The sequence below is a fragment of the Brassica napus genome, chromosome A10, assembly GCF_020379485.1.
Source record: "Brassica napus cultivar Da-Ae chromosome A10, Da-Ae, whole genome shotgun sequence".
In the NCBI taxonomy this organism is placed as follows: Eukaryota; Viridiplantae; Streptophyta; class Magnoliopsida; order Brassicales; family Brassicaceae; genus Brassica; species Brassica napus.
In genome coordinates, this window is record NC_063443.1 from 14,368,231 (window position 1) to 14,389,137 (window position 20,907).

The following is a 20,907-nucleotide window of genomic DNA, read 5'->3' on the forward strand; positions in this document are numbered from 1 at the left end:
AACAAGAAAAATTTTATTTGTCTAAATTAATTAAAATCCAATTTTCAGGAAGGGTTTCCTGAAAAAAATACAAATCCTTCCCGAAGTCTATACACATGCTTTCACATGAACTAGAATTCTACGAATCATATTAGGTTAAAACGAGCAAGTCTATACACAAGCAAAAACCAGGAGACCAATCTCTCAGAAAGAAAACACACATAAGGTTGAATCTGCAACATACCTTCAAGAGATAGAGCTCTAGAAATGGTTTTTCTCGGAGAATAGAGAGAGCTCGCGTAAAAGATCGAGAGAGAGAGAGTTCTGGAGATGGGTTTTCGTCGGAGATCGAGAGATATGGAGATGAGAGAGAGATTCGAGAGGCGGAGACGAGTGAGATTCGAGAAGTTTGAAACGGCGAGAGTGTTGAGACGGCAAGAGTTTTGTTTTTTTTCAATCGAAATGTATTGTTTTGGAAACCTATCCTATATTAATTGGGTTAAGTATGCTTATGTAATATTCTTTAACAGATGATTCTCCTCAGACCAGCGGTTAAACCAAGGCTTTTTATAACTCAAAAGTCTCTCTATCCCCGGGTTCGATATGTGGTGGATTCAAAATCTATTTTAATTCTTTTTTGTGTTACAGTTTGGAGTTAAATAAAATTAAATGTAATCCATAACAGATGATTCTTCTTGGCCTAGTGGCTAAACTCCCACACTATCCAAATACGCAGACTCTCTCCCTCTGGGTTCGATCCTTTGTGGTTCTAAATTTTTGTTGTCTGTAAACATCACAATTTTAAGCTTACCATATACATGTCCAATCCTTAGTATATAATCTCATTTCATTCTTTTTTACATTTGAAACACTTAACTTTTTTTCTGGAAACCCATCCAGAAACAATATTTTAACCTTCCAAGATATATGATACCCAAATAAAATACTTGATATCCTTCCAATCTTTCTTATGTAACCAGACGCCAACAACATAACAAAATAAACAGTCATAACTAAAACCGAGTCTTAACTAAAACAAAAAATGTTTTCATGCATCATTCTCATTTCCCAAAGCTCTCATCCACAAATTGGTTGAAGATCTCACAAGACAAGGTTCTCCTTAGCTCCAATGCATTGTCATCATTAATCTTTGTCATGTCTCCTATCTTCAATGACTGGCACTCCAGAATCTTGACAAGAAATATCCCACAGTTGAAAGGATGTTTTGTCTTGGGTAAACCTTGTGCCTGCTCAATCTCAAATGGAATCATCTTCACCTTATCTACCTCATCACCAGAAGATTCCACCAGCAGATTAGAAATCAACACTGTCATATTTAAAAATCAATATCAAGATAGAATCAGTTGAATATTTCAAACCAAGAAACAGATGAATACATCAAATACAGATTGTTTATACATACCTGCCAACTTTTTCACTTGAGGAATATCAATGCTGTTGCTTTCCTTTTGAAAACAATCATATACTGTGATTCTTTTCTTCTTCAAATGAATTTCCATCCCAATCCAGACATTGCTTTTTTTTCCAAGAGTAATCCCATACACAACATCAACATCTTCTCCCCATGTCTTCTCTGGATATACCTTCCCTCTCACAGTATCTTTAAATAAATCGTTGAAAATCTTTTTACCTTTGACCTTTTCTTTCTTGTAAGCCAAATCATCAGAGAGCAAGCAATGCAAGAACTCCATAGGTAGGAAGCACGCCTTTGGAATCTTGTAGTTGTGGAACCAAGCAGCATTCTCATTTCTTCTGCAATTTAGCATTGCAAAGGCTCCATCAATGTGCTGCAAAAAAAAAGGCAAACATTATCTAATTTGTTACTATATAATTTCCTGAAACTAAACAAATCCTTCCTGAATTTTTTTTAAAAAAAAAGCTCAAGGCAAGAACATATGTAAACAAATTACCTCTTTCTTAAGGTCCTTTTTTGCATTTTCCATGCTTTGAAAGAAAGATTTCCTTATCTTATTATCATTGATTGATAGGGACCTGCAGTCGATTAAAGATTCAAAGGAATTACCAAACCTCTTATACATAAATATAAGAATATATAGACAAGGACAGAAACATGCTTACGTTTCATGCATGCCGGGCTTTAATGTCATCCAATTTTGAAGCCTTGAAAGCTTATGTTCCGCAGGAGTTGAAAACGGATCAACTGCAGGTATAATCTCAGGTATTACAGTTAAAGCCGGATTTCTGTCAGACTTGAATGGAGTTTTTGTGTCTCTAGATCGTTTAGGCACCCTCTCGCTCCTTCTTAGGAAAACATTATCCATTCCTGAATTTTGTGATGAGGCAGCAGCTTTCCTTTTCTTATCAGGCTTCACCTTTAATCAAACAATAGACACCAAGCAAAATATTATCAAATTTGTTGCAATCGGAATTTCTGGAAACCATTCCTGAAACTAAAATGTATGTATATCAAACAATTCACGTGAAGTATAATTCTAGTTATGATTTACCTTATCTGCCATCTTCCAGACTCCATCTTTCCATTCTCTATGAATTCGCAAATCTGAATGTTTGAATAGAATAGTTTCCATAGAAGTATAGAGACACACCGAGTATGTGTTATCACCAAGTACCATGCTAATTTGTCCGCTGCTCCAGCCATTGTTGTAGAAGGCTTCTACCTTATCCATCATCTCAAAGGATTTTTGGTCACTAGTTGGTGTTGCAGGACGTATTTTGTCAGCCGTGATAGTATCCTGAAGTTTCTGAAGTCTATGTTGGTCTGTGAAGAGTGTCGTGTACTCAACTGTCAGCTCCTCTAGTCCTTCACACAGTTTAAGATCAACAACCTTTCCTGGATACCATATTTCGTCATCAGTAGACAAAATTTCAACCTCTGCGCCTATTTGAAAGTGAGCTAGAAGCCTGCTTACTTCAACCTATTAAAAATGAAGATTCAGTAACATCAGCGGTTTTAAATTGTTAGAATAATAATTAAAGATCAAATATACTCGATGCATACCTCGTTTTTTTCTGAAAAATCTATAGCACTTGTCTGAAGATGCTCTGTTTGCTGAGTAATAGGCGGCATCTTCGAAACATATGTGGAAACTAGCTCAGTAGTAGGTTCTGTAGTATCCTTGAGATTTTCTTCTGCTTGATTCTGCTCTGATGGTGTCTCATCGGATTGATCTCCCTCACTTGTCTGAAGGTGCTGTGTTTGCGGAGTAAGAGGCTGTGTCTTCGAAACATCTGTGGAAACTAGCTCAGTAGTAGGTTCTGTAGTATCCTTGAGATATTCTTCCGCTTGATTCTTTCTGCTTGATTGTGAATGCTCTCCTTCACTTGTAGAAAAATATTGGGTCGCAGTTTCTGTCTCACTCTATAAGACAAAAGTAAATGGTAAGAGTTAGTTGAATAGAAAAATATTACCTAAACATTTTAAATATTTCTTCTTACCAAAGCATTCTTATTTTCTTCAATAACTAGTGCAATTAGTGAAGACAATGGAGAGGAAGGTCTGTAATGCACAGCATGTGTATCCTCCTGTAATAACAGTAAAATAAAAGAGGTAGTTATGAAGAAGTTTCTACAATTTAAAATTCAAGTTGTACTTATGAAAGACATTTCTATGCTTACCTTTTTATTGTTTGCTGAAATGATCTCAGTCAATGGCTGTGTAGCCTCATACGTTTCCTCTGTTACCGTCTGCAAAAAAAAACAAAAAAAAGTCAGGTAGGGGATCAAAAACACGTACAAAAGCTTTCAAACATTACTTGAAATCTCCAAGATTTTTTGAACATTTACCTGCTGTTTCTGAATTGGAGTAAAAACTTGAGCCTCAATACTCTTTGGAGATATTGGAGAAGAAGGTGTCTCATTCATTTCCAGTGTTTCTTTTTGCAAAACTTGAGTCTGAGCAGCAGGTGACTCAATCACAATCTGCAAAAAATATCAGGAAAGGCCATCATGAATACATTCAATTATAATTTCTAGAGTAAATATTACCTCATCATCTGGTTTTCCTTCTCCTTGATTAGTTTTGGGTGGCGTTTCATCAGTAGAGGTTTGTGTTTCCCTCTGCCAAAAATTAGAAAGGTCTATATATGTAAATCACCCAAAACTAATTGTAAACTCCAACTGTCATTGAGCATATACCTCTTTTGTCAGATTAGGAGTAAAAACTTGAGTATCAAGGGCAGGCGTGTCATCCGATGGCTCTCTCTCAATCTGTAAAAATTATCACGAAGTCAATCCAGAGTACGTTCTAAAGCTTCCAAACATTAACTTAAAAATCCAAGATTTTTTTTGACCATGTACCTGCTGAGTCTGACTTGGAGTATAAACGGGAGTTTCAATACTCTTTGGAGCTATTGGAGAAGAAGGTGTCTCATTCATTTCTACTGTTTCTTTCTGCAAAACTTGACTCTGACTAGCAGGTGACTCACTTGTTAATTTCTCTCTCACAATCTGCAAAAAAATATCAGGAATGGCCATCATGAATACATTCAACTATAATTTCTAGAATAAATATTACCTCATCATCTGGTTTTCCATCTTGATTAGGATTGGATGGCCTCTCACCGGTAGACGTTTCTGTTTCTTTCTGTCAAAAATCAGAAAAGCCTTTATATGTAAAAAAAAATCACCCAAAACTAATTTGTAAACTCCAACTGTGAAAACAATATCATTGAGCATATACCTCTTTTGTCAGATTAGGAGAGAATACTTGAGTATCAAGGGCAGGAGTTTCATCATCTGATTCATTCATTGTGTCCTGCAAAAATCAAGAATGCATTCTAGAATATGTACAAAAGCTTCCAAATATTACTTCAAAACTCAACAATATTTTATTGGTTACATACCTCATTTGTCAAATTAGGCTGTTGAGACATTGGAGATAAAGGCGTCTCACTCGATGATTGCGTGTAATCCTGCAAAAATCAGGAAGGCATTCAGGATTTTGTACAAGAATTTCCAAATATTTTCTTAAAAATTTTTGAGCATATACCTCATTTTGTTGAGACTTTGGAGATGCAGCTGATTCAATCATTGTCTCCTGCAAAAATCAGGAATGCATTCAAGAAGTACAAAAGCTTTCCAAATATTACTTCAAAACTCAACAATATTTATTGGTTACATACCTCATGTGTCAAATTAGGCTGTTGAGACATTGGAGATAAAGGTGTCTCACTCGATGGTTGCGTGTGAGACATTGGAGATAAAGGTGTCCCACTGGATGGTTGCGTGTGAGACATTGGAGATAAAGGTGTCCCACTGGATCGCTGTTTGTCAAATATTAGGAAGGCATTCAAGAATATGTACAAGATCTTCCAAAAAATACTTGAAAATGCAAATGTAAAAGAAGATGTTTTGAGAATTTACCTTTTGTGTCACGTTAGTGGGAAAAACATTGCTGTTTCCTTCCAACTCTGACACACGAGCTCTAAGATGTATGTTTTCTTCTTCCAGTAATGACATTCGATCCTTCATGCTCTTCAGATTCTCCTCCATTACCGTGATGATCCTGTTCACTTTTTCATTTACTGAATCCTCATCAATCGGAGTAGAAGCTTGGCCAGTCTCCTTATTTGCCATCATTTGAATAAGAGCATCCAATGTGTCAAATGTGTCTACACACCTATTTTCCCAGTCATCGGCTGTAATCTTGTACCCTTTCTTTGTTACATCTTTCACTGTTTCCAACTCGTCACTATATTTGTCTTCAATGGAGATATCATCTTCTGGATCATGAGGAATAGAAGGTAGTATGCAATGGACCTTCAGCTGAGAATATTTCAAAAAAAGACCAATGAGAAACATATTAAAAAGAAGAAGCCAAATAAACTGAGAAACATATACTTGGAAAAGCTTACCTTTGTATCAGCTTCAACCTGTAAAACCCTATCAAGTGATGGATTCTCTATCTCAGTGTATTTTTCACACAAGTAAGTCGGCCCAGGAACCTCAACTGTTGGTACACACTTACTGAACTTATTCCTTAGCAAAGGAATCGACTCTAGTATCCAAAGAAGGAATACTAGAGGATAACCTTGCAACTCAAATTTGGATTTATTCTCCAAATGATTCGCGACAGCGTTTTGAATTGACTTCAGGAGCACAATGTAAGCCTCTTTTCCCCATGGATATGTCATATCCTGTGCATTTTTCGCATATTCCAAAGGAAAACTCCCTCCTTTGCTCTTCCGCAATAATATGCTCTCTACCAGGATGAGCATTGCGAGGCATATTCTCTCCTCAGAAGCATCTTCTCTTGTGTTTCTGAGCTGGTCCACCACGTCACTTAACTTATGACTACGCCCCTTTAGCAATTCCCAATTAAATCTCTCGGTTTCCCTTCGTGGTCCTTCTAATGCACCACTACATTTCAAGCCTGTCATCATATGAAATTCTCTTATAGAGAACCTCATTGGCTGCGCACCGAAATGGAACCAGGCTTCATTCTCCTTGACAGAAACGATGCTTCTAGTGAGAATGGCGTAGACTATCTTTGCTGATAACTTCAATCCTCTCTCACTGAGCTTCATTACAGGTCCCAGAAATGATCCTCGGACTCTTATCATCTCATCTGGTTTTAGGATGCTTTTGACAATAGAGATATAATCTGAACCAGAGTATTGGTTGATTGCTGACTTTTCTTTTGGCTGTGAACCAATAGGATACTTCAGCTCTGGCAGTGCTAGTTTTAGAGGTACTGAATCTCCCATCTTGTTTCTATCCTGCGTAAACAAGGAAAAAAAAAATTTCAAACTTTTCTGGAAGGCTTTCCTGAAATAACACAAATACAAAACAACACAAAAGTCTTCATTTGCTTCGCTTGTTAATAAGAACGAGTAACACACAAATCAAAATCAAAACGCAAGCTTCCCAAATTTTAATTCAAAAACCCTAATTTTAAAAAGTTACCGATTTTGAGAGTAGAGAGTGTGACGCTGATGATTAGATAGCCGGAGAAGATGATTATCGAGCCGGAGAAGATGATTAGCGAGCCGGAGAAGACGATTAGCGAGCCGGAGAAGATGATTCCCGAGCCGGAGACTTCGATTCCCGAGTCGGAGAAGATGATTCCCGAGCCGGAGACGACGATTCCCGAGCCGGAGACGACGATTCCCGAGTCGGAGACGACAGTGCCGGTGAGGGTTTGAAGATTCCCGAGAGGAGACGACACGATTCGCGATCGAATGAAATGAAATGTTTTTTTTTTCTATTCTTATAACAAAGGGTATAAAGGTAAATTACCCCTTTAATGAAACCTATTTTTGTGACTTCTGATCCTGAGTGCTAGTTTGGGAAGGAAAACTTCAAAAGGTGCTATTATTGACAATTGCCCTTTTTTTATGATATGAACTCATTGAACTAAATAACAAGCACAATCATGATTATACTTACTTAATCGTGCTATAAATAGTTGATTCACATATTCTTTTATCTCCTTTTTGTTACTCCCTCTGTTTTTTAAAAATGAATGTTCTAGGATTTTCACACTTATTAAGAAACCATATTAAAACTTAGTTATTAATGCATAGTTTTTTGTAACTTTATATTTCCTATATTTTTAAACCAATAGGATTAAAAGAAATGTAATTAATATTTTTGAAACACACAATTTTTCATTATTAATTGACAAAATATGCTTTGAAAACATGAAAAATACATCTTTGGGAAACAAAATATTTTCCTAGAACATCCATCTTTAAAAAACAGAGGGAGTATTATTCACGTATTAGTATTTTTCAATTAGATGACATATTTAATGACATAGTTTTTTTTAATCAAAATTTAATTACATAGTTTTAAAACATTCCTTTCCCAAAAACTCAATTAGGAAAGTCCAATGAATGTGATATCTGATAGGATAAACTAATTTTATTATTTAATAGGCTTTTTATTGGTATCCCAATTATAAACTTGTTGATCAATCATCAGCACAAATACGTGGGATAATGGTTACATATGGTAGAATTATTTCGGTCAACTATTTAACTTACATCATTCACAGACGTAAGTGATAGAATATATAAGTTCTGTAATACAAAATATTTTTCTATCTGGAAATAAAAAGAGTGATAGAATATTATGAGTATATGACAAAGTTATTATATACTGTATTATGTAAAAAAGAAAGTATTCTGTAAGAAAAATACAATGTTATGAATACTAAAAATGCAACAACAGAGAAACTCAAGGGACAAATATATTCGGTGCGCCGGTTAAAACTTTGATTGAGGTGAAAGTGAAGGAGTGTGCGAGCCAGCCGTGTGTCTGGGCGTGACAAGCACGCTCTTCATAAGCAAGCAAAGCATCGCGTGCAAGCTACGCGTGTTTGATGGAAACCACCAAAGGTTGATCAATCTTTATCGGAGATCGACGTCAGATCAGTGTTACTCGGGACGCGAGCTACCAAAAGTGTCCTCTCTCTCTCTTCTTTTTTTGTTCTTCTCCAATAATAACGGTAGAGCTTAGTCTACTGCTTCCAAGTCGATCACCATCAGAATATAGACACGCGTCTCGTTCTGTATGTAGCAATAATAGACTCACTTCTCGGATGGTTAAAGTAAGGGATTATAGGATACTTAGTTCTCAAATGGGCCTGCCTGGGCCCATGAACAAATGACGACATTATGAACAACTGAATACATAAAGTTGAAACTGTATGCGGATTAGATTCAACCTCAACCATATCCCATCCTATTTCCTATGCGATTTTTTTTCTTTCTTTTTCTAGTATGAAAACGAAGTAATGAGCTTAATGCACAGTTTGATAGATTAGGAATGTCGATGGTATGCTCATTACGTTAGGAATGTGTATATTCTCTCACTAATGAAGATTGAGCTCATGTACTCTTTGATCGCAATGCAATACACAGAGAACGGGCATCATGTGTTCTGACCATTCAACACAAATGAGAAATGGTGCAGTTGCTTACTTGCTTAATACGATTTTTCCTAATGACACTATTACATATCCAGCAGATGTCAAAAAACAATAACGAGGATTGTTACGTCTTTGAATAATATACAAGTGATCCATGATAATCTATCTATTTGTTGTTGTAAAGGTTATTTTCTATGATGTATTCTAATTCTACACATGTACCATGTACTTAACTCTTTATGATGGGTTTATTTGAGTCGCTGCATTCACATACTCTTTCTTAAATTAGTAAGGTTAATTTGGGCTTATGATCGTACATCTTTAATCCCACAGAGGATATCGGCCCATACAAAGCCTAATCGGCTTCCGGCAAGTGTTCTTTTGAAAACTCTCGTATATGGAATGGTCGTCTATTTTTTCATCTCTCCCTCCAAAATATTACTCGAACTGCTGCTGTTTAGAGTTAGGGTCTCCCTCTCTCTCTCATGTGTGGATTTTTTTCAATGATCTCAGAACTGTTTTACAATTACGGTTCTTTTTGGCATAACATATTGGCTGTCGCTGGTTTTGTTTTGAGCGGTTTGGTTCACTCAAGAACATGTACCTGCCTTGGAATTATTATTATACTAGGTATGCGTGAAACTTTGTATCTTGTACTCAGATTAGCTCCGAGTGACGGATACTGAGAATTGAATTGCTCAGGTTCATAGCTTTGTCTTATGTAGAACACAGCCAGACAGAGATAGTTTTTTTTTTATTGGGAACTTCTGGTGTTGCGCAAGTCAATGTGATTTGAGCAGAAAACCCACCTTTTAACTGCGGTTTTGATGATGATTTTGTGGTCTAGAGAGCCGAGAGGGTTAATTGTTAAGTACCGTTATGGTGGAGATGCAGCCAAGGCAAGGGTTCATTTTGGAGTGTCAAGGAGAGCAGCTTGTTGGGTTCCTGGGTGTGGAGGAAACTGTTGAAGCTAAGGCCTTTGGCTTATCAGTTAGCTCGAATGGAGATTAACAGTGGATCAAACTCTTATTTCTGGTGGGACAATTGGTCCCCTTTGGGAAGGTTGATAGAGCTAACAGGTGATGGTGGTTGTATTGCACTGGGTATTCCTATAAACTCTACGGTGGAGAGAGCTATTCAGCTATACAAGATGAGACTTCATCGGCTCCCGGTATTTCGTCAGATAGAACAGGAAGTATTGAAGCTGAGAAACCAAGGTCTGAATACACTAGAGGATGTCTGTTTGTGGAAGCAGGAGAATGGAAATTTTAAAATGGGGTTCAGTACTTCACATACCTGGAACATCACTCGATCCTCTTCACCGAAGGTTGGTTGGAGCAGAGGTATTTGGATTGCAGAGATTACCCCAAAATTTGCTTTCATAACGTGGCTTGCGATGCACAATAGACTAGCAACAGGGGACAGGGTATTAAGATGGAATCCTCAAGCCATCACTACATGTTGGCTTTGTAAGGTGGAGACTGAAACCAGAGACCATATGTTGTTTGAATGCTCATACTCTAAAGAAGTGTGGAAGGGGATTATCGGTAATTTGGCTGGTAATGGAAACGGCTACAGTTGGGTTCAAGTGACTCAAGTCGTGGTTAATGGACTGCAGGAGAGAATTCCTACTTTTCTCTTGAGATACAGTTTTCAAGCAGTAGTTTACGCTCTATGGCATGAGAGGAATGTTAGAAGGGTTGGGGAATCATCACAGCCAGCTTCATGTCTGATCGCAAGGATAGATAAGTTGGTGCGAAATAGAATCACCTCTCTTAGAAAGAGAAATGGAGGGAGATACGAGAAAGCGATGGAGATTTGGTTTGGAAGATTATAAGGTATAGGATTTTCATAGAAGTTTGAGATTCTTATCATAGGTTACAAAAAGTATAGCAGTTCCCTCTCTGTAAAGAAGTTTTTTTTTATATGAATAAATTTAAAATTCTTTCAAAAAAAAAAAAAAAAAAAAAAAAAAGAGATGCAGCCAAGGCAATGAAGCTTAAGAAGCGTCACTAGCAAGTTTATTTCCTTTTTGACTCGGGCAAAGGTCTCGAAGTCTGCCAAGGTCACGTTCTCGGTCAATCAGCATTGTTATTGCCTCTGGTTCAAGATTTATATATCTAGTAAAGTGTGGTTTGGTGTTTCCTTGCAGTAGCTGATCTTCCGATTCAAGTGGAGTGGGAGAAAAGATTCTCAAGTTTTGCTATGGATGTGTATCTCTGTGCTTATTTTGTCTTAATTATATAAGAGTATAAGACTAAGAGAAGTGCTTCCACAAACAGATCCCAATCAAATTGTTCGATTACACTGAATGATGAAACTTATAAAGACTAGTGTCAACTGCCCGAGTATGGTAACAGATTAAGCTCATAAAACAGATTGTTCATCCAAAATATCCATCCTGTGCTCATTAAAGAACCATCAAACAATGAAAACTGAAGTCATTTGGTTGTCTTTAATAACAAAAGTGTTTTAAGAGTAAAATTGCTGATGAAAACAACAAAGAGAAGAGAGTAAAGCTTATTGCTTTATTAAGAGATCACAGATTTAATCATTCATTTCAGGGGGCACACTTTCTCGAAGGCTTCTTGCTCTTTCCTGCACAGATCAAACTCGTTGGTGTAGTAATACATACACCCAACATAGTCATCCATCTCCTTTTGGCACTTCTGGTGAAGATCCTTCAGCCTGCAGCAACAAAAAAAAACTAACTCTTTACCCAGGAAAATGCCACATAACGTCGCAATGTGGAATCAACATCAGTCATGTTCGTTTGGTTGCCGCAGTTTTCGGCGTCAGAGTCAATAAAAATAGTTGTTGTTCGTTTCGTAGACGCCGATGCAGTTTTAATCGCAGATTTTTTCGGCGATCGACGCGAGAACGCAGCGTTTAGACGCAGTACCGGCATCAATGAAAAGAACAAGAGTTTATTAAAAAAATTGACGCCGACGCAGCCGCAGATAGCTGCGTCAACCAAACGAACAGCACTATCATTAATCTACGGTCTAGCTGACGCAGATTGATGTAACGAAACACAGCATGATTGATATAATAATAGGCATTGTATCATTGTTATAAGAGTAGACAAACTTCTAAGCATCAAAACTAACTCTTTAATCATATCATGTCATCGCTCAACTATAAACGCAATCAACCGAAGAGGTTTTGAAGAAACGTACAAGCCAAGGACGCAGCGAGTGACGTCACGACCCTTGTCGAGACATTTCTCGGGGTTTGGATCGTTCTTCTTGCACTTGAGGAAGGCAACGTTCTCAGGCATACATCTTAAGCCTATATGCTTCGCCGACGCAGTCAACACCGCGGATGTAGGGATCGGGTTCCCCGTCGCGTCCACCGCACTCGACATAGCTCAGATATTTCCAAATCCCTAAAATGGAGATTAACAAAATCAATCCCAATCTAATCGCAATCCCCGAAAGAGAGAGCAGTAAGCAAAATCAAAAATTAAACGAAACGAATGAGCAGACGGAGATCATCTTCATACCTTCTCAAACGGATCGGTTTGGATCTTTCTGAGTTACAAACGAGAGAGAGAGAGAGAGAGAGAGAGAGAGAACAGAACCAGGTGAGAGAGTAGCTGAGAAAACAATGGGCCCTATTGGGCCTTTAGATCGATTTAACATTTTTAAATGGGCCGGATTAAAAAAAATAGCCGAGTGTGTGTCGTCTCTCTCTCTCTCTCTCTTTATAAAGCTTTTATTCTCAGCTCTCCTGATTCGTCTCAGCCGTCGTATCACCGCCGTCTCGTCGCCGTCTGCCATTTGTAAGTTTCTGCTGTAATTGCTTAATGTTTCATTTTGCGATTAGCACATCTCATCGATGCATTGAATGAGCTAGAGTTTATCAGAATGTATTATATAAATTAGGAAAGGTTGTTCGTGATTACGCTTTGATCTTTAGGTTTTTAGGTGGCGTGATGATGCAAATACTGAATTGAGATTTGTGATTTTTCTCTTTGGTTTGGTGTATATTTGATTGAAGTGAGAGAAGAAAATGGGGGACAAGAGGAAGAAGACGTTCATGTTCATCCGTCTAGTCTCAGCTGCTGGAACAGGGTTCTTCTATGTGAAGAGGAAGAGCAGCAAGGGCCTTCTTGAGAAGCTTGAGTTCCGCAAGTACGACCCTCGCGTCAACCGCCATGTCCTCTTCACCGAGCAGAAGATGAAGTGACCCCATTTCTTTTATTTCTTTTCTAGTGGTGGTTCAAGTTGGGGTTTAGAGTTTAGACTTTTGTTTGTAAGTTTCAGTTTGAGGATCAGAGAAAGTGGATCTCAGGTCTAAGAGCATCTCCAATGTATTACTCCAAATTTTACTCTAAAATGGTGTAATTGGATTTTACTCCAATGTATTACTCTATTTTTTACTCCAAACAAAAAGATTATGTTTTCATTTAGTTAATAATTATTATTAGTACCTTCAATTTATAAAAAATTAACAATTAACCCAACTATTTTATGTTTACAAAATTTCCATAATAATATATTTTATTTAAATTAAATATTTATCATTAAAAATACAACGAGAAATTATCTTCCAATTTCAATTCATGCAGATTTTATCATATGAAATTTTTCTAATTCAAAAATATTTTTATGCATTAAAAGAACATAAAGAAAAAACCAATCATTTTTAATCATTACTTTGGGTGTATAAGAAGCTCAAGACTTTGGTCTCTTCATACATCAACATCTTGATGTTAAAGAATCGTTTCAATGTCTTCTCCGGCAAAGCCAATTCAAACGTAGAAAAATCTTCTTCAGTGTTGTTAAATTCTCCAGAAAGTGTATAACCAGTTAAGTTGCTTAATCAACAGATTTAAAACAGAGTATCTTCCTCTTTTAGTTCTTTCTGTTTCCCTTAAAAGCTTGTACATGAAAGGGTAAAACTTGTATATGTATATGGACTCTTTGTACGTTTTGTATGAAGAGACCAAAGTTTTTGTGGAATTACAATTTAAATGTATTAAGATGATACGTCAAGTGAATGATATCATACTGTTTTCAATGGAGTCTCTAGGCTTACAACTTTTTTTGCAATTTAATGTTCTGAACTTCTGATCAAAATGTCAAGGTTGTATCAAAATGTGTAAAAAAGGGGCGTTCCGAGAATCGAACTCGGGACCTCTCGCACCCAAAGCGAGAATCATACCACTAGACCAAACGCCCTTGTTGTGTGATGGTAGCATTGTCACTTAGTTGTATTTACAAACCAACTAACCTTAACAGATTGAGAAACAAATTAAGACAACGTCAAGGTAATGATATGTTATGAAAATAAAGACAGCAAGAAGAACAAATAAGCTAAAAGGATATTTCACCAGATCGACTAAAGCTAGAGTCAAAAGACAGATCCGTCTGAATCTAAAACATTAAAAGCTAAGACACTCTTGCACAAAACGCAAAGTCCATTACCACTACTACTACCACCAAACGACTAACATACTCTAAGATCTGAGCAAGTTACGAGACAACGCAGTACAATCCAGCTCCACATAGCCTCTTACCGCTCCACCTCTTTCACCAGTCAGCCTGAACGCAGGTACATAGTGCGAAAACCTCAACAGCTCACACCTCGGGATCGTCTTCCTCACATCCACGCCTCCTTCCACTTTCTCCTTGAACACCGAAGTAAACCCCTCCACCCGCTCCAACATCATAACCTCGATGTGGCTCTCATCGTCGTCAAGAACTTCAACAACCTCGTAACCACACTTCTTCAAGCTCGTCACTTTGATTGCATCGCTCCAGTTCTTGTACATTGCCCAAATATCACCAGTCTTGGGGAGGATCGTGTACTTGGTTTTGTTACTACTCTCTTGTTGTGCCTTTATCTGATGCGAAAAGCCATTCACCTTAGTGAGTGTCTCTCTCTGCTGACCTTCTTTCAAGGTGAATCTCCCACAAGTAACTGGCATTCTCTTGTCCCTCCACTGTGTGACATTCTCAGGGAGTGACTCCAGCTCTAGCTTGTTGATCTGAAGCTTAAACACTGGCCTCCACTCCACCTTCTGAATCTTGGCGTAGTACTTAGGCAAGCCTTCCTCTTTACAGTTCAACGACCATATCTGACCTGCTGTGAACTTCCCCTCTGATCTTTCCGCGGTGAAGTCATGGAACTCGAAGTTAGGAATGACGACACAGTCTGGCTCTGATGAAGCCGGAGGAGAGCGATGAAGGCGAGCTTGGTTTGATCTCACCACAGGAACAGCTTCTTCTCCACCTTCCTCTATCATTTGTGGTAACGCAGCTGTATCGAGTTCATAAGAGCCAACGGGAACGCCGCTCCTTTCTCTCCCCGTCAGTTTAGTAGAAGGGATGCTGTGAGAGAATCTAAGCAACTCATGAGGAGGTATCTGAAACGCAGCCGCAGAAACTCGATGAAAGACGCTTGCAAAGCCTTTTACTTTACGCAGAAACGCAACCGTTATAGGCAACCCTTCAGCGTATGCCGACAAGACCTCAACGAACTCGTACTTATACTCATGACCCCGGCCACTAGCAGAGGGCCAGTTGATGTCCCAGTTCTTGAACAGAGCCCACGTTTCTCCCATCATTGGATACACACAGACAACGTCTTTGCTGCCTCTTACTGTGGGACTGATCAGGTGAGAGAAGGATGGAGTTTCGCTTGCGTTGTCATCTCCGACGAGCTGGTACTTACCAACGGATACAGGTAACTTTCTGCGAGCCCACCCTTTTGCTCTCTCATCATCCGGTTTGTGCTCTAGCCACGTTATCTTGAGCGTGAAGTTAGGTTTCCTTATGACTTTCCTGATGTTGGCATAGTAACGAGGCATTTTATCCTTGTCATCATACATCGCCCATATCTGGCCAGCTTTGAAAGAGCTCTCTTCTCTTAACTTGTCAAAGTTTGTGAAGTCAGGATCAGCACACTGGAGAATCTCTAAGTCTGATGCACGAGATCCCCTTGAGCTTCCCACTTGGTCATCTTTAGCCTTCTCCTTCCTGTTTCTACCATTGGGCAAGGTCTCTTCATATGAAACCTTCTGCTTGCTACGGACCGACTTTCTAGAACGCTGTCCACCAGTCGCTGCAACTTCTTCACACTCAAAGCTACCCTCGCTGTCATCAGATTCAACTATCTTCTTCCTCTTTCCATTCCCATTGATGTGCTCAGCAGAACTTCCAGAGCTTCTTGCTTTAGTAGCCTCTTTCCTTGGGGAGACTCTGACAGAGCTCTCAGGATGCTGCTTATGCGCTGCTGCCTCTTGAGCTGGAGCTTTGCTCTGTTGGTAGAAGGAGAACGTCGGCTGAGCCGGTGGAGCCTGGAAAGCGGTTTGAAAAGCAACGGACAGCTTACCACAGCTCGGACAAATCACTTGCTTGTGTAGAAACTCCTTCACACACTCATGCTTTATGTGACAAAAGGCGCAACAGGCCCAAAAGGTCCTGCTTTCACTGAAACCAGTCGGTTGAGGAGCCTGAGCTTGAGGTTGAGCTTGAGCCTGGTTGGTCCTCGCCGCATTAAAGACAGGCGCAGTGTAAAAAGGCCTAGGCGGGGGAGCGTGTTGTTGTGGCTGCGGTTGATAAGAAGGTACTCCTGGTGCATGCCTCTTGAAAGATTTGCGTTTCATGTCATGAAGCCTCCTCTTGTCTTTATCCAAAAGAACCCTCTGAGCTTCCCCAATCATCTTGAAAGCAGCTTCAGCTCCGGGGAGCTTGTTCTTGTCAGGATGGAGATGAAGCGCGAACTTCCTGTACTGTTTCTTGATGGCGTTGTCGTCTGCATTATACTCAACCTGAAGAATCTTGTACCAGTCAGTCTCGTCACCGGACTTCTCCTGCGCCGCGCAGTGAACATCGCAGACCATTATCATGTGAGCGATGTTCTCAAGCGTCTCGTCCATCTTCTGGGCCTTGACAGCGACTCTACGAGCAGTGGGGAAGTCTGATTTACTCATCCAGTCTTCTGCTAGCGCTTTGGCTCTAAAAGCCTCGTCTTTGTTGCTCATAGTGACACTACAACAGACACAATTCGAGTTCAGAGAGTAGATCAAAAGCTGGAAACAACAAAGATAACAGCTTTCGACAAAATCTAACTCAGACATTCAGACATGCGAACCAAACAACGCAAAAAAAAAAAAACACAAATCGACGGAAGAAACGATTTCGGGACAAGACACGAGCTACAGAGTGAGAATTAGAGTGTCGGAAAACTCACCGGAGGAAGGAGAGACGAACGGGAGAGAGAGAGAGAAAGGGAAAGGGAGCAGTCAAATGGTTACGTCAATGGGAAACAGACTCGTTTGACTGAAACCTGTCGTCCTCTTCGATTGTGGGGGAAACACCTCTCCCACGGTTTATATGCCTTCTCTGGTTTTCTCTGTAATTTTCTACAACTTTGAGGTCAATTGAATTTCGAACTCTTGTTTATTTGCATATAGGTCCTTTAAGTTTAGCTAATTTGCCACTAGTTTGTGCAGAATTGGGTAATTTTGTCCTATTTTCTTCTTTATGGGGAGACTCTTTTGTATTCATACAAACCCTTTTTTTGGATATAAAAGTTGGATATAAAAGTCTTTGTCTCAACATGAATATTAGGTTTAGAGTTTTGAACAATATAGACTAATTTTCATAAATAAAAAAAAATAAATAAAACAAGAAAATTAATAGTCCAATCCAAAATATACTTTTGGAATATTTTTTGATAAACTGAAATCACATCAAAATAAGAAAATTTTAACTTTCAAGTGAATAATTTATTAAATTAAAACATATTATATAAAAATCAATTAAATATTTTTTATTGGTATACTAATTTAAATTTTCAAAGCGTAAAATATAATTTAAATTAGAATTAAAAATATGGTCAAGTTAAAAGTGTAATTAACATAGTTTAATGAAAATGAACTTTAGATCAATAAGTCAACATTGACCATTCTATGTGGTTTCAATTTAGTTATGTTCTCCTTCCCAAAAACACAAACACTTATATTGAAATAAACCAGAAATGAATCACCACATAAACTGGACCAAACAATTGGAAACTCGATTAATGAGACTTAAGTGTTGAATTTGACATAAAATTAGATCTAAAAACTAAGGTAAGTAGGTCTTGTTAGATTATGTTTTTTTTTAAACTGCAGCTTTAGAGCATCCACATGCAAATAAAAAATAAAGTCTCATGACGATATCATATGGATCATATACATTCATCGCCATGCTTTGATCAGCTAACAATGCACCAATTGATAGAGATTGGATATGGATTCTCAAACTCTCTAGCTCAAATCTATCTCAATGAACAATATCTTTTATTTGATATGAAAGTGGCAGTTACACTTGTATAACAGATAACAGATATACGTTGGCTTAACCCAACCGTAATCTTCTCAAGTCTAATGACTCATCCAAAACACAAGCTAACCGTAAATGATTACAACTTTCATTATTTATACTAAACAAGTTGACTCAGCTAATCCTCCAGCTAGTGGCGGACCCAACATGCATTTTAACATGTGTCATAATATTATTAGAATTAAAAATCACTTAAAAAATATGTTTTGTATGGGTTTGAACTCAAGTTAAGAGGTGTCAGCCAACAATACTTTAACCAAAGTATCTATTTTCTTAAAGTTAAAATCTAACTTCTATAATTTAACCTGGTGCAAGTGACACCACTACTGTACACATAGGTCCGCCTCTGCCTCCAGCTCAACTGTTTCTTTCAGCTCGAGTCATAATATCGAGGTTAGGATTTGGATTATTGTAGTTATGACATTGTACAATTTCTATATGATACTTTGGAGGATTGGACTGTAAAGCACATTTAGTGCAAGAGAAGTTTAGTCATACCCTGTTATTTGTTGTTTCAGAATTATTAATTGTCAATATATTTTAATCATATTAGATAATTTTGTAATTTTTATTTATGGAAAAATAAAAAAAATTATATACATTAATAATTAATTATATTATTTGTTTGATGGAAAGCGTAGTATATGTTCAGATTGACCAACTTACTTTTCTAATAATTTTAGGAATCATTCTAATGAAAACATGTGACATAGTTAAAAGGTTATAATGTTTCTCAAATAACTAAATGATTCATATATTAGATTGAAAATTTGTATATTTTCTTTGAATTTTTAAAACTATATGAATTTCTAAATCATTTAAAATATATAGGCCTATAACTCCTCCTAAAGTAATTTAAAATTTTTTCATTTGAAAAAATAGAATTTTGAACCTTAGACCAATACATTAGCATTGACTATTCTATGTGGTTGTTCTCTTTCAGAAAAAAAAAACCAGTAAAACATGTTGACATGAACTAGAGATGGATCACCAAAAAAACTGACCCAAACAGTTGGAAACTCGATTAATGAGACTATAGTGTTGAATTTGACATCAATTTGTTAGATTATATTTTTCAAACTGCAGCTTTAGAGCATCTGCATGCAAATAGAAAACCAAGTCTCATGTGGGTCATATACATATACTGGAGTCATAACATTAGGGTGTCAATTCATGCTGGCCCGGCCTAGTCCGGTTAAAACCCGCTAAATCCGTAAGTATTTGATCCTGGTTTGTTCTGGCCCGGAAATATTTTGAGTCCGGCGTTATAGGGCTTTCGGGCTTTTAGTTTTTTTTTTTACTTCTATCGTTTATTACATATGAATTTTCATAAAAAATCAGTTTCAACCTTTGGTTTTAAAATATAAAGTGAGTTTAAACTTTTCTTTTTTGTCAAAAATGTTTTACTTTTTTGGTATGCTTTAAAAACATATTATAAACAAAACCAAATCTACTAATAATAGCAATCCCAATTAATTCCAAAGGTTGTGAGTCCACTTATGTTGAAAGGTTGTGTCTTTTGAAAAATAAGTGTAAAGGGTTGTGTCATTTCTAAAAGTTCTATGTTAAAAGGTTGTGTCTTTTCCAATTAATTCTAAAGGTTGTGAGTCCACTTATGTTGAAAGGTTGTGTCTTTTGAAAAAGAAGTGTAAAGGGTTGTGTCTTTTCTAAAAGTTCTATGTTGGAAGGTTGTGTCTTTTCCAATTAATTTTTTAAGGTTGTGAATCCACTTATGTTGAAAGGTTGTGTCTTTTGAAAAAGTAGTGTAAAGGGTTGTGTCTTTTCTAAAAGTTCTATGTTGTAAGGTTGTGTCTTTTCTAATTAATTCCTAAGGTTGTGAATTTCAATTATGTTGAAAGGTTGTGTCTTTTGAAAAATATGTGTAGAGGGTTGTGTCTTTTCTAAAAATTATATGTTGTAAGGTTGTGTCCTTCTAAAAATAGTCTAAAAGTTGTGACTATTCACTAGTATCTTTTAAAAAGTGAGAAGTTGTGAGTATTAGAAGAATGTGACTACTCATATTGAAGGGTTGTGACTATTCAAATAAGCTTTAAAAAATCTATAAATAGTCTCTCCCATGCATTTTTCAAATCAAATTTTCACTAATCTACTAATAATAAAATGGTGAAAAAAATAATGTCAAAGTTGCAACTTTTCATCTAAACAAGGTGTCTTTTCATCTCAAAGTGGGATTACTTTAAAAAATATTGGTTTTATTTAAGTAATGTGTTAGTTTATATAATAAGTATTGGTATTTTATAATAACTCTCCCAAAAATTAAAAAAAATATTATAAATGACACGGGTCATATTAACGTAAATCAACATATATTTATTACAATATTAAATTTTCTGAATATTCATTTTCAATAAATAAAGCAGGTAGATAAATATACAAAATAACAATTACCAACATATAAATTATAATTGTTTAAAATTATAAACTAATAATTTTAATATTATGTTTTAAATAGGAAAAGAAATTATATATCATGCAAAAAAAAATTGCATTTTGTTCAAAAAGTGGTTGAAGATAACTATCATGTGAAAAAATATATGAAAAAACTTAAAAAGGATGAAGACACAATTGTATACAAGCAATCCCAATTAATTCCAAAGGTTGTGAGTCCACTTATGTTAAAAGGTTGTGTCTTTTGAAAAAGAAGTGTAAAGGGTTGTGTCTTTTCTAAAAGTTCTATGTTGGAAGGTTGTGTCT

General features: G+C 37.0%; 5 protein-coding genes and 1 non-coding gene across 8 annotated transcripts; 2 read left to right on the plus strand and 4 right to left on the minus strand.

The window, feature by feature from the left end:
- Positions 1-794: 794 nt before the first annotated feature.
- On the minus strand, positions 795-7,059 carry LOC125579239. 3 transcript variants are annotated; one of them, XM_048743157.1, is made up of 19 exons: positions 5,835-7,059; positions 5,344-5,745; positions 5,103-5,243; positions 4,970-5,017; positions 4,824-4,892; positions 4,661-4,735; positions 4,496-4,564; positions 4,279-4,428; positions 4,117-4,188; positions 3,967-4,038; positions 3,766-3,900; positions 3,598-3,666; positions 3,418-3,504; positions 2,981-3,340; positions 2,469-2,897; positions 2,080-2,333; positions 1,911-1,992; positions 1,403-1,787; positions 795-1,306 (listed from the first exon to the last, which is right to left on the minus strand). In XM_048743157.1, exons 1-19 carry the CDS (start codon positions 6,684-6,686, stop codon positions 1,041-1,043), a joined length of 4,017 nt encoding a protein of 1,338 aa, XP_048599114.1. In that variant the 5' UTR covers positions 6,687-7,059; the 3' UTR covers positions 795-1,040. The 3 variants fall into 3 exon arrangements, with proteins under 3 accessions (XP_048599114.1, XP_048599115.1, XP_048599116.1); XM_048743158.1 differs by lacking the exons at positions 4,117-4,188; positions 4,279-4,428; positions 4,496-4,564; XM_048743159.1 differs by lacking the exons at positions 3,967-4,038; positions 4,117-4,188; positions 4,279-4,428.
- Positions 7,060-9,854: 2,795 nt separating this feature from the next.
- LOC106383813 lies at positions 9,855-10,691 on the plus strand. Its single transcript, XM_022692899.1, has one exon. The coding sequence runs from the start codon at positions 9,855-9,857 to the stop codon at positions 10,689-10,691; it is 837 nt and encodes a 278-aa protein (XP_022548620.1).
- Positions 10,692-11,283: 592 nt separating this feature from the next.
- On the minus strand, positions 11,284-12,488 carry LOC106387812 (NADH dehydrogenase [ubiquinone] 1 alpha subcomplex subunit 8-B). The gene is made up of 3 exons (XM_013827737.3): positions 12,360-12,488; positions 12,034-12,242; positions 11,284-11,542 (listed from the first exon to the last, which is right to left on the minus strand). The coding sequence occupies exons 2-3, from the start codon at positions 12,219-12,221 to the stop codon at positions 11,410-11,412; spliced, it is 321 nt and encodes a 106-aa protein (XP_013683191.1). The 5' UTR covers positions 12,222-12,242; positions 12,360-12,488; the 3' UTR covers positions 11,284-11,409.
- Positions 12,489-12,856: 368 nt separating this feature from the next.
- LOC106385322 (50S ribosomal protein L33-like) lies at positions 12,857-13,295 on the plus strand. The gene has a single exon (XM_013825251.3). It carries the CDS (start codon positions 12,869-12,871, stop codon positions 13,043-13,045), a length of 177 nt encoding a protein of 58 aa, XP_013680705.1. The 5' UTR covers positions 12,857-12,868; the 3' UTR covers positions 13,046-13,295.
- Positions 13,296-13,968: 673 nt separating this feature from the next.
- On the minus strand, positions 13,969-14,040 carry TRNAP-UGG. The gene has a single exon. It is a non-coding gene; the product is annotated as a tRNA-Pro (tRNA).
- Positions 14,041-14,171: 131 nt separating this feature from the next.
- Positions 14,172-17,212, minus strand: LOC106371912. Its single transcript, XM_013812021.3, has 2 exons — positions 17,057-17,212; positions 14,172-16,854 (listed from the first exon to the last, which is right to left on the minus strand). The coding sequence occupies exon 2, from the start codon at positions 16,845-16,847 to the stop codon at positions 14,319-14,321; it is 2,529 nt and encodes an 842-aa protein (XP_013667475.2). The 5' UTR covers positions 16,848-16,854; positions 17,057-17,212; the 3' UTR covers positions 14,172-14,318.
- Between the last annotated feature and the right edge of the window lie 3,695 nt (positions 17,213-20,907).